At 42.1% G+C, this 18,771-nt stretch overlaps 1 protein-coding gene across 1 annotated transcript in view; it reads left to right on the top strand.

The window, feature by feature from the left end:
* TRABD2B (TraB domain containing 2B) overlaps positions 1–17,140 on the top strand; it is a 263,245-nt gene extending 246,105 nt beyond the window's left edge. Inside the window, exon 7 of the mRNA XM_063427781.1 lies at positions 15,023–17,140. Within this exon, the coding sequence (XP_063283851.1) occupies positions 15,023–15,242 (220 nt within the window). The 3' untranslated portion in view covers positions 15,243–17,140. The remainder of the gene's footprint in view (positions 1–15,022) is intronic.
* Positions 17,141–18,771: the final 1,631 nt, after the last annotated feature.

Below are 18,771 nucleotides of genomic sequence, written 5' to 3'. Positions count from 1 at the left end.
CTTAGGAAAAGATGCAAAACCACTCATGGACAGCTGTTTCATTGTGAATGTAAATCATCAGCATGAGACTGGTTACTGGTTTGCTTATTGAGGCTTGGCAGTGCTTGCAAAGCAAAAAACAAAACAGTTATGGTGGGGGAAAATTGTGATTGAAAACCCCTTCCACCCGAAGTCTGTGGATAGTTAATACAATGTTAAAGGACCACTATAGTGCCAGGAAAACAAACTGGTTTTCCTGGCACTATAGTGCCCTGAGGGTGCCCCCACCCTCAGGGACCCCCTCCCGCCGGGCTGGATGGAGAGGAAGGGGTTAAACATACCTCTTTTTCCAGCGCCGGGCAGGGAGCTCTCCTCCTGCTCTCCTCCTCCTCTCCGCCTCCTCGTCTGAATGCACATGCGCGGCAGAAGCCGCGCGCGCATTCAGCCGGTCTCATAGGAAAGGATTTACAATGCTTTCCTATGGACGCTTGCGTCTTCTCACTGTGATTTTCACAGTGAGAAGCACGCAAGCCCTCTAGCGGCTGTCAATGAGACATCCACTAGAGGCTGGCTTATCCCTAATAGTTTATATAAAAAAGGGTTAACCCTAGCTGGATCAGGCACCCAGACCACTTCATTAAGCTGAAGTGGGCTGGGTGCCTATAGTGGTCCTTTAAACACAAATTTGCACAGTCAAGTCCAGTCAACCCATAAGACTTGATTTTCCCACAGAAATCACACATTTGCAGTAATTTTACTACCTTAAAGGATTCTGGGTGGGCATATGTGGGTGGGCATATGTGGGTGGGCATATATACATATATTGTGGTTTTCCTTTTATTTATTTTTCCAATGGTTCCCTTTGTCAGTTACCTGTTAGACGTCTCTTCCTGATAAGGCACAAGCTCATTCACTCACTCACTTACTCACTCACTCACTCACTCACTCCTTCACTCCTTCACTCACTCACTCACTCACTCACATTATCATATTACAAGCTCGAAAAGAGACCTCTAAAATAGAATAACCCACTTATTTTATTATACTCAAAAAGACCCCCTAAAAAGAGTAAACAGTTGGGCGAGGGTTTGAAAGTTGTTGTTTTTTACTACTGTTCTAAACATACTGTTTACACATGCTGAAGGTATAAACCGGCAAGTTTAAGATAGATTTTGTGTTTCATTTTTTCATTTTAAAGACTGATATCTTGCCAAGCCTCCAGAAAAGTAACTAGCAATTGATTGACTCTAGATATTTAGCTGGACCTTCCCCAATATAGAAACTTGGAGGTAGATTTATTCAAGTGTTCTGAAAAGTTTTACATTTAAAGGGTTCAAAATTTTGTTCCAATTTAGTAAAGGTATTTTTAAAAAAACACTGTATTTGCTATAAGACCACCCTCTGGACACGGGTAACACTGTATTTGCTCTAAGACCACCCTCTGGACACGGGTAACACTGTATTTGCTCTAAGACCACCCTCTGGACACGGGTGACACTGTATTTGCTATAAGACCACCCTCTGGACACGGGTAACACTGTATTTGCTCTAAGACCACCCTCTGGACACGGGTAACACTGTATTTGCTCTAAGACCACCCTCTGGACACGGGTAACACTGTATTTGCTCTAAGACCACCCTCTGGACACGAGCAGGGGAGGGCTGGCAGCCTTAGGCCTGGGGGGCAAAACCAGTCAAGTGGCCCATTGCGCCACCAAATCAGTTCACCATCCATGCCCACCTTTTCCTGATTTTATAACGGATATTGATGTTATGCTAATCCGTAGCTCTTTGCCATACCCGCTCCTTCATGGCTCTGACTTTCAATGTTGTCAGAGCACAGGCTGAGAATCTCTGAGCCTGTGCTCTGACTCACTAACTGAGCGCCGGAACCACGAGGGAGAGGATATGATCTGACTGCACCTACTGCTGGTGCGCACCAGTAGACCACCAGCGAATCGTTTAAATTAAATATGCTGGAGTACCCAACTTGTGAGCTGTGTTGGCCGCCGGGTGCCTCTGTTGTCATGGCACCCTGCGTGACTGCACAGCTTGCCCACCCCAACGGCTGGCCCTGCTGACACACACTGATGTTACTACTTAGACATCCCTCAATATTAATACAGGCATCAGAGTAAACACCAATAAACTGTGGAAACAGAGCTGATCCCCCCAAATTTATAAAGGTTTGCTTAGAGGATTTATTCAAGATTAAATCATGCCTCCTCCTCTCTCTCCCCCATGCGCTGCTCTGTAGGCTGGGAGGAAGTGAAGAGTAATCACAGTCTCCCAGCACAACGCCACCTGTGGCTGCATGGGGAACAGCTGTTTAATGTAATGCTTGCAGGACGGCTAGCTGCCGCAGAACCTCTTTGTTTCCGTCTCTGCAAAGGGCTACAGGCACTGCTTGTTGTGAGTGTGAGCCACTGTAAATTAGGGGCAGAGGGCACTTGCACTGCGGTCAAGACGGGTCTGGGCAGAAAGAGAGTACAGTGCAATCAGTGCACTCCCCTCCTGTGGGTCACCAGTACACTGGTGCACCTGCCCAGGATCAGAGCCGGTGCAAGGATTTTTGCCGCCCTAGACAAAATATAAATTTGCCGCCCCACCCATGTGACATCACAATGCCCCACCCATATGATCTGCCATATGAACTAACGCCAGTGCTGCACACAGTGTGTGTTTACATTAAAAAGCCTGCAGGGACCAGCTATAGACACCAGAACCACTTCATTAAGCTATAGTGTCCCTTTAATGTGAGGTAAATTATAGATTAGTGTCACTAATAATATACTAGATTGCCTACTTACAATTAGATGAGGATGATGATGGGCTGCAGTTTGGCTCCACTGGTCTGGTGTAGAACAGGATCTCTGGAGGCTGTTTGCTACTGTGGTCACAAAATTCAATGTTCTGGGAGAATTGGAAGCAGCTCAATTTTTGGGGGCCCTCTTACACAGCTCAAGGTCTGGGCCCCAGTGCCTGACGGTGAGTATGCCCATAAGGCCCACTCATAAGTCCACTTATGTGTTCCACCCACCCATGAGTTCGCTCACAGGGAGTGGAGTGTGTAGGGGATGTGTTATGTGTTATTGTAGAGGATCTAATATGTGTGCTTATGGTATGTAGTGTATAGGGATACCAGTTTGTGCAGGTGATGCAGTGTGTATTTGTGTATAAGGGATGTATTATGTGTTTCTGGTTGTGTGTAAGGGATGCATTGTGTGAATCTGTGTTTGTATGCATAAGGGATGCAATGTGTGTGTTTGTATGTGTGTGCATTGAGTGTAAGAGATGCATTGTGTTTCTGTGTGTATGTAAGAAAAACAGTGTGTGTGTTTGCATGTGTGTGTAAGGGTTTGCATTGTATGTTTCTGTGTATGTGTGCAAATGATGCATTGTCTTTGTGTGTAAGGGTTGCATTGTGTGTGTGTGTGTGTGTGTGTGTAATGGATGCATTGTGTGTTTCTCTGTGTGTAAGGGAAGCATGTTGTGTTTCTGTGTATGTATAGGGATGCATTGTGTGTTTCTGTGTATGTATAGGGATGCATTGTGTGTGTGTGTGTGTGTGCGTAGTGTGAAAGAGCTCCCTGTCTTGCCCCCTGTCCTATAGAGCTGTCCCTTCTGTCCCTTAGAGCTCTCCCCTGCCCCTTAGTGGTCTCTCCTCTCCCCCACCCTCCCCTAGCGGTTTCTTCTCACACTCACCCACCCTCCCTGTGCTCTTCTCATCCCCCCTCCACCCTCCCTGTGTTCTTCACACTCCTCCCTCTGTGTGTTCTCCTCATCCCCCTGTGTTCTTCTTACCCCCCCTCCTCCCTGTGTTCTTCTTACTTCCCCCCTTGTTCTTCTTACTCCCCCCCCTTGTTCTTCTTACTCCCCCTTGTTCTTCTTACCCCCTTCTTCTTATTACTCCCCCCTTCTTCTTACTCCCCCCTTCTTCTTCTTCTTACTCCCCCCTTCTTCTTCTTCTTCTTACTCCCCCCTTCTTCTTCTTAACCCTCCTACTTCTTCTTACTCCCCCTTCTTCTTCTTACCCCCTTCATCTTCTTACCCCCTTCTTCTTCTTACCCCCTTCTTCTTCTTACCCCCCCTCTTCTTCTTACTCCCCCTTCTTCTTCTTACCCCCTCTTCTTCTTACCCCCTTCTTCTAATTACTTCCCACTCTTGTTCTTCTTACTCCCCACTCTTTTTCTTACTCCCCCTTCTTCTTCTTACCCCCTCTTTTTCTTATCTCCCCTCCTTCTTACTTCCCCCTTCTTCTTACTCCCCCTTCTTCTTCTTACCCCTTCTTCGTCTTACTCTCCACTCTTCTTCTTCTTACTCCCCCCTCTTTATCTTACTCCCTCCTCTTTATCTTACTCCCTCCTCTTCTTCTTCTTACTCCCCCTCTTTTTCTTACCCCCCTCTTTTTCTTACCCCCCTCTTTTTCTTACCCCCCTCTTTTTCTTACCCCCCTCCTTCTTACTCCCCCCTCCCCCTCTTCTTACTCCCCTCCCCTCCCCCCCTCTTTTTCTTTTCTCCCCTCCTTCTTACACTCCCCCCTCCCCTCTTTTTACTCCCCCCTCCTCTTACTCCGCCCCTCCCCTTACTACCCCCCTCCCCTCTTACTCCCCCCTCTTATTATCCCCCCTCCCCTTTTCTTACTCCCCCTTCTTCTTACTCTCCCCCTCCCCTCTTACTCCCCCCTCTTCTTACTCCCCTCTCCCCTCTTACTCCCCGCTCCCCTCTTCCTACTCCCCCCTCCCCTCTTCTTACTCTCTCCCCTCCCCTCTTCTTACTCCCCCTTCCCTCCCCTCCCCTTACTCCCCCCTCCCCTCCCCTTACTCCCCCCTCCCCTCACTCTCCCCCTCCCCTCCTCTTACTCTCCCCCTCCCCTCCTCTTACTCCCCCCTCCCCTCCTCTTACTCTCCCCCTCCCCTCCTCTTACTCCCCCCTCCCCTCCTCTTACTCCCCCCTCCCCTCTTCTTACTCTCTCCCCTCCCCTCTTCTTACTCCCCCCTTTTCTCCCCTCCCCTTACTCCCCCCTCCCCTCCCCTTACTCCCCCCTCCCCTCACTCTCCCCCTCCCCTCCTCTTACTCTCCCCCTCCCTCCTCTTACTCCCCCCTCCCCTCCTCTTACTCCCCCCTCCCCTCCTCTTACTCCCCCCTCCCTTCTTCTTACTCTCCCCCTCCCTTCTTCTTACTCTCCCCCTCCCCTCTTCTTATTCCCCCCTCCCCTCTTCTTACTCCCCCCTCCCCTCCCCTCCCCTCTTCTTACTTCCACCCCCACCCTCCCCTCTTCTTACTTCCACCCCCCCTCCCCTCTTCTTACTTCCACCCCCCCTCCCCTCTTCTTACTTCCACCCCCCCTCCCCTCTTCTTACTTCCACCCCCCCCTCTTCTTACTTCCCCCTCCCTCTTCTTACTTCCCCCCCTCCCTCCCCTCTTCTTACTTCCCCCCCCCTCTTCTTCTTACCCCCCCCCCCCTCTTCTTCTTACCCCCTCCCCTGTAGCGTGGCCGAGCTGCTCTCCGGTCCCGGCCGGAGTGATGGGAAAGTGCACGCTCAGTGTGCACTTCCTGTCAGTCCGGCCGGTTACAGGAAACAGAAACTCCGCGCGGAACAGGAGTTTCTGTTTCCTGTAACCGGCCGGACTGAAAGGAAGGTGCACACTGAGCGTGCACTTTCCCATCACTCCGGCCGGGACCGGAGAGCAGCTCGGCCACGCTACAGGGGAGGGGAGAATCTGTTCTGCAGCCGCCTGAGCGCTCTTTACAGAGCGCTCAGGCGGCTGCAGCATTTAAAGGGCCGGCCCGCCGCGGCCGGTCTTAATGGGATTTAGGGCGGCCTGGGGGGCAATTGCCTCCCTGCCCCCCGGCCCAGCCCGCCCCTGGACACGAGTAACACTGTATTTGCTCTAAGACCACCCTCTGGACACGGGTAACACTGTATTAGCTCTAAGACCACCCTCTGGACACAGGTTACTCTGTATTTGCTCTAAGACCACCCTCTGGACACGGGTAACACTGTATTTGCTCTAAGACCACCCTCTGGACACGGGTAACACTGTATTTGCTCTAAGACCACCCTCTGGACACGGGTGACACTGTATTTGCTCTAAGACCACCCTCTGGACACAGTTAACACTGTATTTGCTCTAAGACCACCCTCTGGACACAGTTAACACTGTATTTGCTCTAAGGCCACCCTCTGGACACGGGTAACACTGTATTTGTTCTAAGACCACCCTCTGGACACGGGTAACACTGTATTTGTTCTAAGACCACCCTCTGGACACGAGTGACACTGTATTTGCTCTAAGACCACCCTCTGGACACAGTTAACACTGTATTTGCTCTAAGACCACCCTCTGGACACAGGTAACACTGTATTTGCTCTAAGACCACCCTCTGGACACAGTTAACACGGTATTTGCTCTAAGGCCACCCTCTGGACACAGGTAACACTGTATTTGCTCTAAGACCACCCTCTGGATACGGGTAACACTGTATTTGTTCTAAGACCATTCTCTGGACACGGGTAACACTGTATTTGCTCTAAGACCACCCTCTGGACACAGTTAACACTGTATTTGCTCTAAGGCCACCCTCTGGACATGGGTAACACTGTATTTGCTCTAAGACCACCCTCTGGACACAGGTAACACTGTATTTGCTCTAAGACCACCCTCTGGATACGGGTAACACTGTATTTGTTCTAAGAGCACCCTCTGGACACGGGTAACACTGTATTTGCTATGCCTTTCTATAGATGACATTTCAATAGACAGCTCCATTATGTCTAAATTCGTCAGTAATTACCTACCTGTATTATTTGTTTATTATCATAGTGGCATAGGCACTGGAAGCCCAGTAATTGGCTGTCACACCCCGAATGACACAAGCAAATATCAATTTCATAATTATTTTTCAAGGACAATACCCGGCCATTTCTGTCATTTTTACGTCATTTGTTTTTTTCATTTGTGCCAAGAGGGAATTTTTTTGCAACCTTTGTTTGGCAAGAAAAGGGGTTAATGACTTGTGGTCACAGCTAGAAGCACCAAAAAACTTAAATCATCCAGAACAAGAACAGCCAAGGTACTGTACATGTAAATTCACTTCACACCATGGAAGTCTCCAAGAGCAATTAAAATCTGGAGTTTCTACAACAGGCAATAAAAATAAACAGCTTAAAAGAAAAAAAAAAGCTCTTCTGAAAGTAACACAAAAACCTACAGACAGAAAAGTAATCTTTTGACAGTTTTATGGGCATTTTGATTAAAAAAAAAAAAAATGCTCCTGCAACTGTTGACCAAAATGTTACCCCTGATCTTCAATTTACATGTATGATTTCTCAGGAGTCTCTCGGTTTGGCATGGGGAGGGTATGAAAGAGCTTTTCTTTGCAATTCTGGAGCAAAAAAAAAAAAAGATATTGGTAGATAGCAGGAACATTCTGGTTTCCATGGTGACTGCTCCACTTTTAGAACATTGGAAAAGTTGAACTTGTTGCAACACAGTAGTTCTGCTGGGTATGAGATATCCTCCCACGAATAAAGAGACTGACTGTAACAGTGACAGCCTGCTCTCTTCTTGTATGTTCCCTGAGATGATATTTGTTCATCCCCTATATTCAACAAATATGTGTTTGAGAAGTTTGAAAAGCAAAATTAAAAGAAGAAATTCAAACCACTGTGTTTAGCTCTATTCTGGAACAGAGCGCCTTCTCTCAGTTCCGTCAGACAGCATAGACAGGGGAGAAGACAGAGAAACATTGCTATCACTTCTTCCCCTCCTCCAAGGTCCACCTTAATAATGCAGTTAATCAAGTTTAGTTTCCCAACAGCTGTAAATGGACATTGCACATTCTACAGAGTATCAGAGGCTGAATGGTTCCTGACCACTAGATATGTCAATGTGGGAATAATTGGCAAACTTATAAGTAGCAACAATGGTAAACACTTAAAGGGCTACTTAAGCTCCATGACTACTTTGGTGACTATTTTGGTGGTCATGGTGTCTTTAGTATGTATGCACATAATTTCTCTATGAAATGCTGCATGTACGGAGGTTAACCCCTCTGCTGCCATCGATGTTACTCCATCTCCAGGAGCATCATTTGTGGAGAAACATTGCAAAATGGTTTACCCTATTACCAGGAAAACTGTGCTGGGAACTCCTGTCCTCATAACGGATACAACGTACTGTTGTTATGATGCTTGGAGTAACCATTTAACCTTCCAGATGCATCATTTAAAAATATATATATATATATATATATATATATATTTAAAGGTGTGCAAGTTTCATAATCTGTCAGCGCTTGCCCTAATCTTAATAAACTAAGAAAAAAAGCATAACATTTTGCACCCTGCATAACGTCTGTGTTTGTTTTCATTTTAAAAAGAAAATCTTACAATAGAATAATTGTGCCTCTTTAACACTTTCAGTACAGAAACTGTTTTGATGCAATATTACTGTTGCGTCCAGTTGTGTTGCTGCCAAACCTCTCAGAAACGAAATGGGTTAGACTTTCTTTCTTGATTTCACAGTAATCAATTTGCCATCAAAGCTTACGAAGATTTAAGTGCAGACATTAAAATGATTTAGTTATTATAAGGTGTGAGAAGTGATTTCGTTACAGTGTCTTTATTAGAAGAAATTCTACAATAAATCCCTTCAATGGAAAAATGAAACTATAGAAGCCAGCCAGGAATCGTACGCTAATTCCAGCTCGCGCAGTAAATTCGACCTAAACTAGGCAGCCGTACAACACAAACAGAGAATAAACTGAAAAAAAGGGATGTGAATACAGGGCATTAAAAAAAAAACGCACAGCTCTATAATGCTTCCCGTTCTGCGTGCTACATATCGACATTCCGGGAGCAGTCTCCTCGCATACCACTTCAATTCTACACTGAGCTATGTTTATAAAGGCAAACACAATCACATGGGGTATAATGGTTTCCGTGTCACAGGGGCAATGGCTTCCCAGTCTAGTGTGATTTACAGAATTTAGGCCACCACAGTATGTGCTTTGTCCACCTTTAAAGATCTGGTAGGAAAATCAATTTTCATACATATGTGCTAATCACTGGTTTGTGTTAAAGAGGATCTGACAGAGGTAAGAGGTAAGAGTGAGTCCTACATATTCAAGAGACTTCTATTTTTGTTACTTATTTAATTTTTGTTTAATACTTTGTATTTGTGTGTGTGCATTATTATTATTATTATTATTATTATTATTATTATTATTATTATATAAAACATCATAAGTACATTCTAGAAATTTACATACAGTGCCGTTCATGTAAATCCATGACAGTAATATTACAGTAAAATATATATTTATTTACATTTGTCAGTACACAATCTACGCTACAAACTTCCCTTTTTATAGAGCCGCTGAATGTGCAAGGCTCTCAGTGGTAAACTTAATTGGTTTCAAAGAATTTTGTAATTATACATTTTCAGTGTTTGCTTTTCAAAAAACAATTTCCAATCAAGAAAAGGAACTGACTCCCTCTTGTGTATGGGATTCATATTTGGAGCCTGATTTAATATTTTTAGATAAGCTCTTCAAATTACATTCTATTTTTGGATACACTTTTAAAATGACTATTTTCAAAATTTTATCCAAAATTTATTTTGTCAAAAAAAAAATATCCAAAAATTAATACAATATAAAAATATTTTCTCAAAATATGAAATCATTTAAAAAAGGTTTACCCAAAAATATTAAATCACATGCTTCCCAAGTGTTTGGGAATCTGTAGGACAGTCCCCGTTTCAGGGTCCTTTTCCTTTGTCCAAAGTTTATTTCTAGGTGTCCTACCTCTTGGGACTCCAGGGAATCCCTAGAGACCAGAGTGATAGGTTCCTGATTGGTCCTACAGTAGGAAGTCATTTTTACCTAGTTGTTGCCTTTTTGAGTGAGGATAATGATTGATTCTCTGCAGATACTGCAAAGCATAGGGTTATACAGCAAATGCAGGAACATTAAATGTATCTTCTTGTTTATTTATTCTTTCGTTATTTGTATGTATTATATTTGCATACATTTTTGGGATCTCCACAATAATAAAATGGATTGAGCCGAGCCAGGATTGTCCCTTTAAACCGGTGAAGAAGGTGACGGCAAACTCTAGACTGCCCGTATGGGTGGGACCAGTCTGATATGTTTCAGAGAAGTTCTCTCTGTAATGGCACAAGATGAGCAAAAAACAGCTTGAGAACTGAGCGGGGACCGACCGAAGGGCAGGCTATTTCAGCTGCTGCCCGTTCTCAGTATTCTCTTGGAATACTGAGAATACTGAGAAATGGACTGCCCGTATGGGTGGGACCAGTCTGATATGTTTCAAAGAAGTTCTCTCTGTAATGGCACAAGATGAGCAAAAAACAGCTTGAGAACTGAGCGGGGACCGACCGAAGGGCAGGCTATTTCAGATGCTGCCCGTTCTCAGTATTCTCTTGCGACCCATTTTTTATTCTCCACAAGTTTAAAGGGATAATCCAGACGTGGACCCCTTGCTCACTGTGGCCTAGGGAGATATCAGCTATGCCTCACTGATGATGCCTAACAAGGCTGAAACGATCATCTGGGGTTGCTGTGTCTCTCGTGCAGAGGGAACTTGCTGGCATTTCGGATCTGGACTGCCCGTATGGGTGGGACCAGTCTGATATGTTTCAGAGAAGTTCTCTCTGTAATGGCACAAGATGAGCAAAAAACAGCTTGAGAACTGAGCGGGGACCGACCGAAGCGCAGGCTATTTCAGCTGCTGCCCGTTCTCAGTATTCTCTTGGAATACTGAGAATACTGAGAAATGGACTGCCCGTATGGGTGGGATCAGTCTGATATGTTTCAGAGAAGTTCTCTCTGTAATGGCACAAGATGAGAAAAAAACAGCTTGAGAACTGAGCGGGGACCGACCGAAGGGCAGGCTATTTCAGCTGCTGCCCGTTCTCAGTATTCTCTTGCGACCCATTTTTTATTCTCCACAAGTTTAAAGGGATAATCCAGACGTGGACCCCTTGCTCACGGTGCCTAGTGAGATATCAGCTATGCCTCACTGATGATGCCTAACAAGGCTGAAACGATCGTCTGGGGTTGCTGTGTCTCTCGTGCAGAGGGAACTTGCTGGCATTTCGGATCTGGACTGCCCATATGGGTGGGACCAGTCTGATATGTTTCAGAGAAATTCTCTCTGTAATGGCACAAGATGAGCAAAAAACAGCTTGAGAACTGAGCGGGGACCGACCGAAGGGCAGGCTATTTCAGCTGCTGCCCGTTCTCAGTATTCTCTTGCGACCCATTTTTTATTCTCCACAAGTTTAAAGGGATAATCCAGACGTGGACCCCTTGCTCACGGTGCCTAGGGAGATATCAGCTATGCCTCACTGATGATGCCTAACAAGGCTGAAACGATCGTCTGGGGTTGCTGTGTCTCTCGTGCAGAGGGAACTTGCTGGCATTTCGGATCTGGACTGCCCGTATGGGTGGGACCAGTCTGATATGTTTCAGAGAAGTTCTCTCTGTAATGGCACAAGATGAGCAAAAAACTGCTTGATAACTGAGCGGGGACCGACCGAAGGGCAGGCTATTTCAGCTGCTGCCCGTTCTCAGTATTCTCTTGCGACCCATTTTTTAAACTCTGCTTTTGCCTTGCTTTTTTTTTACTTTTGCATGTTATATCTCTCTTCCTCCTTCTCAACAGTAAACAGATATTTCAGAAATAAACCGAATGAAAGTAAAATACATTTAGAAACCGCATGGAAATGGCCAAGAAATATTTTCCATAAAATATTAATTGAATACATTATTATGTACAGTGGTGTAATATACACCCTGATTGAAAGGAAAATGCCTTTAACATTTACAGGCAGGCGATTTATTTTTCTGTAAGTGTCGCCTAGCACGTCTTCAAATTATGACTCTGCCAGGCTATGTGTGGGGCGCGGGCTGTAGAATTAAGGGTGTGTGCAAATATATAAATATATCTATTTTTGGTAGAGGACCAAAGCCAATTGGGAACAGAGAACAAAATTAGAAATACCAGATGGGAACAAGTATTCAGTTGTGGTGTGAAAATTTCGAGGAGTGGGTAGGCTTGAAATTAAAGAAAGCCCACTTATTAAAATAATAATGAGGAGAGTGGTGGATGGGATTCCCTGGAATCAACGAGATAAGGACCTGCTAACACCTCCCACAAATCGAGGCCTCAGCCTTCCAACATATTAAAATTTTCTAACTCAAGTTATTTTCTTAATACAGGATTTAGAAAACGAGAGCAGCTAACAGTTCCCATTACTTTCTATGACAGCGGCTAATCACTACTTAGTAACTTTCTTGCAACCACGTCACTGTTCAATGGGTGAGACTAACTTTAAAAACTTGGCACAAGTTTTATTTTTGCCTGATTAAAATAAGTTAGCAGCTAAATCTTTGTTCAACCTGTAGGAAAAAAATACATTAGCTGAATGGCATTAAATTAAAACCCTAAAGTGCATAGCAAAGAATATTAAATTCAACTGCAATACAATTAAAGAAAAGGACAGACATATAGTGTAAAAAAGACAGAATTATTATTTGTATAAATAAAGTGAATGTGAATATCATAAAGGGGGAATCCTGTGTATATGGTATTAAGATCCACTTTACCACTAACTAGGGCTTGGCAGTAGAAACATTTCACAACTTTGTATGTTTAGCCCCGGGCAACACAAACACTGTATCTTTTCCAAACACCTTGTCAACAATACCCCACTCTTATTATTATGATATACTGAGGGTTTATTCAATATCCGTTTAAAGGAACACTATAAGGTCATATAACATTAAAAACACTATTTAGGTGTTGCCATTGGACCAGCTGAAATCATCAATTATGAAGATCTCATTGTAAAGGATCCCAGTACTCCGTCTGAGTACATTCATGAACAGGGCCGGCGCTACCGTAAGGCGGCCCAGGCGGCCGCCTTAGGGCGCACCGGCCCTGGGGGCGCAAAATCAGGCTGAGCGGAAGGAGGGAAGCGCACTGCGCGTCTCAGAGCTTGAAATGATCAAGAAATCACAGGTATGGATGTGTGTCAGGTTGGCCAAATTATAGCTCTCCAAAATCATGGGAAGAAATGATCTGGACCAGCAGTGTAAACTGTGACCTTTCAGCTGCTATTACACCACAAACCTAGAATTTATTTACAAGTGCAGTCCAACATCTGCTTTACAGATTTTCTAGAGATGTCTCTTCTGTGTGTTTCTAAGAGCACAGGAGGGGTGCGTAATGCATAAAATACTGAATGTTGCAGGTTTTCACAAGTTCCAAATTGCTATCTTCAAGAAAGTGGAAGTTTAGGAATTCTAGAAGAACTACTGTTAAACTATTTACATTCACAGATTTAATTTCATTAATATCTCACTTTCGGTATCCTTGTAAAAAAAAAATGTAGTGGAATTTCTCTCCTACATTTAATGAGTGTTGTATAATATAAAACTGTTTTTCTCATGCTTATCTGCCAAGAAGTTGATAAGATATACTGTAGTACTTGTGTTTAAAAATGCTTGCTCTTTGAGATTACTGAATCTTTTAGCCTGTGAGTAAATATGTCCAACAACTGTGCATCTGTTCAAGGTGTGTCTCACATTGTCACTCTCTGTCCCTGAGATGGTGTGACATGGGCTACCACGAGGCTGTCAGAAAGGTGTCTGAAATGAAAGACAGGATAACTGACTGGTGGGGAGAAGAGGGGAAATACAAAGGGTGAGAGAAGGAATTGGAGATATTTAGCTCGGAAAGCCAAAATTATCAGTGGAAACACTGAAATGTTTATCACTCTGCACATTTTAAAATACAAAAATGTGTCTGAAATTGGCAGGTCACCACGTTGTAGATAACTATTATTACTTACAAAGCGGCAACATATTTAACAGGATTGTACATCGAGTAGACAAAATATACAAGTAAATGATGACAAATTTTGTTGAACTTGAGGTTATACTCTAAAAGATGTGAGTTACGGGTAAATAAAGACTGATACATCTGAAAGGGACAATTCAGATTATCAGATGAATACAATTATATTGAACTACATGCAATATTAGAGTCAGATTTTTTTTCCATCATGTCTGTGTTTACCCAAAATATAACACATGGTTTCAGATTTCTCCAATTTACTGTTTAGTAAATAAATCCGTGAATTGGTACCAGTCTAGTTGAGACTCACATATATATGAGAACCCAATATTTTCTCGATAATTCAAAGTGGTTTCAGGTGGACACATATTTTTGTAAGGTTTTATTGTCTAACGATTTGTTCTAACCCTTTAGTTGTGGATGATACTCTGTCATAATTCTCATAACCCCTGAAATCATGTCAGTATATTATAACAAGTAGGAATCAAAATATCCCCAGCATCATCTGACAAAGTGACACTCTGGCATTTCCTTATTGTGGAAGTACAGAAAGGACTCTCATATCTCTGCCTACTACCAACTTCACAGCCTTCCCTCATCCCAACGTTTTCAATTTTTGGATTCTGTCCCACCAGCCTACAGTCCCACATCCAGGGACAAAAGTGAACTGTTCTTGGGCAGCACAGTACAAGCACATCATTAGGGATTCTTGTGCTGTGCTTCAACAACACTCTCTGTAAGTTGAGGGCTGGTCCACCCACCCATCCCAATCTACATTCATCCCAATGCCTTCACCATATTTTCACTTTTCAAACTTGGACCCATGGCTCATTAACATGTACATTATGGTTGTTGGCAATTTATACATAATAATTATAATAATAATATAACATGTTCCTTTTTTTTGTTTGCTTTTTGTATTGTGATTTTTTAATTTATTTTTTTACCAATATTTGGATTTTATTTACTTACTAAAGGTGATCTGATGAAAATTATAAATAATTTCGGAAGGTAAATCACACAATAAACAATGATATTGGTGTTCTAATACAGTGAGTGCAAAAGCCTAAAAATAACTTTAACACCTGGACGTGAGATGGGCTGGCACCTAGTTTTTATTATATTGTAACATTTCCTTCTCTGTTAAATTCCAGCACAACTACCGCACCACCAGACACCAGGAATACCCGAGGAAAGGGCTCATCAGAGACTTTGGTTTGGCTTTCCAAGAACCAGGAAGGACAGACTCACCTGGCTATCAAACTGTCCCACATGCCAGTAAATGGAACCCCCGTGTGCCAGCCATTACTTTCTGCATTGCTTTACACCTTATTAACTCTGTTCATCATCACAGCCGGGAGGACAATATCCTGACACCGTATGTTGGGAGAGCACCGGAAGCTCACCACCTAATCAAGCCTTATATTAACACACAGTCTCTAAGTAGGACTAGGTTAAAAAACAGCTAGCCACAAAACAGACAATACAACAATCCACAATGTGGTTCTTTGAGAAAGAAGATAAAAGAAAGCCCATGGATTATTTTGTCCATCCTTCTAATGTTCAACTGGAAAACTTTTTTACATTGTAGTTTGTTTTCTGCTAGATATTGTGTTATTTTCATTTATTGACATATTGATTCTTGTCCTTTAACACAATAACATGTCTGAGATTAGACATCGAACTGTCAATACTTATTACGAATGTAAGATGCCAGACTATTAATATCTGTAGCTGTGCCTTTTATAATATGAGTTCCACCCATTTGTTTTTTGGGGTTTTATTCCTCTATAATTTTGTTCCAATTTTCTCCCAATGTATGATATATTTTCTCTGTAACCTCCTGCTTTACAGACTCCCACTATGATATTTAATGTTGGACTTATATGTGCCCATCCTTCTTCTCCTAAGAGTTCCTTCAATGGCCATCAGAGGACCAAGGCAGTTGTGTACATATTGAGCCCAACACTGATAAGAGTTTGAAGTTTCAAGCAGAGTCTCCACCTGCTTGGCTAACATATGCCAAAGCCAGACCTCCCAGTAGGCAAACCCTGTATTTAAGTAGTGCCATCTGTATGTTCCTAATGGTGGGACTGACAGTGACCACCTCTGCATACAGTGACTTTGCCAGTTTCTTACAGGTCAATTCAATTGTCGTTCTGCACATTTAATTAACTCTACTATATATATATAGTAATGAATTAACATAGTGCTGCTTTTTATTCCATGATACAAACCTAATGTTAGATCTATTGCGGTTTTGATCTATTAATCGCTTTATATATGGTCATTTTTTTGGTTTCTGAGCTTCTGCCAAGTTGCCTGCCATGCAAAATCATTACTTTTCCTTTGGCTTCTGTTCATCGATAAACTGCAAAAATATGTCCTGCTCCAGCACTTTACATGCTGGTTATTAATAATTAATAATGAGCAAATGCATGAATTTCCACTACCTAACTTTAGAGACAAAAAGATACATATAAAAACGTAAACTGAAAATAGCTCCAAGAATGTTGATCTTTGTTTTTTAAAATGTTTGTCTAGTTCAATTTTCCTACACACCCCTTGGAACTGCATAGGTTTAACCAATAGTCAGATATGGACAATATGTTCCGATTTACCTACCTTGGCATGAGTCTTGTTGAACCGACCAAAAGAGCAATGTGTACAGCACTGCAGACTCTAGCATTGCTCCATCACCCATTCCATTTTTATTTTGCTCAAGATTAGTGCATCTTGCCCAGTCATCGGAGATCTAAATTGCAGAACCAGGAGGATAATGTCTTTTGCACTGCTGCCTTATTTTTTTTGTGGTGATGGTGCGTGCAATGAGGAGATGGAGCCAAAGCGATTTCTTTTCTCTGAAACTAGAAAGAGCGATTATAACTTTTTTAAACCCTTGACTTACTTAAACCAATGGCTTCATCCGTAGCAGAGCTGATACTTTTTAAAAGAATGTGTTCTGTGTGTTCTTTTAATTTCAGGCTCGATCTGAGCTGGAAGGTAGAATGTCACAATGCAATCACAGATATTGTCTTAACATCTTCTTTTTGTAGAAGGATCCTTTATTTCCCTATGGGGCTATGTAAAATATGTGTTCATACAGAAAGCGTATTTATTCAGATTTGTGTCCTGTACAATAACATTCTATTAAAGGACTGCAGTGCCTTAAAATAACTAAATTAATATTTTATATGATTTTTTATTGCACAGGTTTATCAGACATAAACACATCCAAATTAATGTTTTATAAAAAGTGTTAAAATATCAAAGGGAAAAAAAATAAATAAACAAATGATATCTGATCCAGTCTATTTGTTCTGTGTGGTTCATAATGTCATATTCCATAAAATTAACAAGAACCTGTAAAACTTGAAATAGAAATGTTCTGCAACTCATATGCATGATGGTGTTGTAGTACAAAAAGCAGGAAGGTTTTCTTGCTCCAGACAACAGAAATCTCTTCTGTCCTGTTCATGCTGTGTTACATACACCTGGACATGAGAAAGGGCAACGATGGAGAAAATAATAAATTAAAAAAAAGATATTAAAAAAGAGCTATTTTCCATACTTTCACCACACATGCAGGTAAGTGTGCATAATGGCATTAATCACAAAAAATGTATACACGAGTCTGTAGTCATCAAACCTGGAAAGCAGTATTATATATGTTGCCTTGAATGAAGGCTCTAGCACTCCCTCTAGTGGCAGAGTTTGAAACACCGTGTAGAAACACTACAAGATTAGTACATTGGATTTAAAGAATTTCCTAAATAGTGAATTGTGGTGAATGGAAAGTTAAAGGAGCACTACAGACTGGCATTAACTTTTTCATATTTAATGCATATGCTTGCTGCATTATAATAAAACAATGTGCATTAGCAACACTTTGCACACATATGTTCTAAACATCTTTCTCTTTAAATACTTTTTCTAACTAGCTCCTGCAGTTAGTCTAAGCAATGTTAAACTTCCTATATTTTTCACTATAAGCATGAAGAGGCCCTCTATTAAAGCCTGTATTATTGAAGCCTGCACCCCAGGGGTCGTCTTTACTCCCGTATTTGTACATTCATCTTCCACGTTCCATGAAGCAGTAAACATGCCATGTACCAGTTAATGGATCTAAGCTAAACTCTGTGAGGTTCACTGTCAATGATCCCCAAAGGAATGTCTCTATCCTCATTTTGCAGTTTTTATAGGCAATATTTCCTTCAAATAATATTTTTTTATGATCATTTGCTCCATATGTGGAAGTCAATAAATCACAATATCTGCCTCGTTCATTTGCAAGTTTTTGTACAAGATCCATAGAACCTCACATATCTCCCATTCCTGCCTACGGGACCCTGCTGGGTCTGCATTCAATTTGTGGAATGCGTTTCCTTATTCCAACTTTTACCCTGCCAACAGAGCTGCATATTCTACATATTAAACATATTCTGGTGAAATATTTTTGGATAAACTTTTTAAATGATTTAATCTTTTGAAAAATATTTATTATTTTTATATTTTAGCAATATTGATTCATTTTTTTATGTATGATATATATGATATTTTAATATTTGAAACATTTTTTTTAAGTTTATCCAAAAATATTAAATAATTGGAAAAAAGCTTATTTGATAATATTAAATTGGTCCGTAGTCAGATGATTTACCTGTTTGTTGCCTTCTCTGTTACTCATCCTAACATTCACAGAATTCACACAAATCAGGAATAGTAATTTTAAGTAGAGAATGACAATGGGCTACCTCATTCATTACACAAAATAATACAAATTATTAAAAATGCTTTTCTATTCAGTACACCAAACCGTGTTAAACCAAGTGCTTCCCACTGCAATGCATTGTACCAGATAATACGTGGGTGCAGACACCCAGGAGCACAATGGAAGGTAGGT

This window comes from Pelobates fuscus, chromosome 7 (genome assembly GCF_036172605.1).
Source record: "Pelobates fuscus isolate aPelFus1 chromosome 7, aPelFus1.pri, whole genome shotgun sequence".
Lineage (NCBI taxonomy): Eukaryota > Metazoa > Chordata > Amphibia > Anura > Pelobatidae > Pelobates > Pelobates fuscus.
Note: the sequence above shows the minus strand (reverse complement) of the source record. Positions and strands in the feature narration are given on the sequence as shown.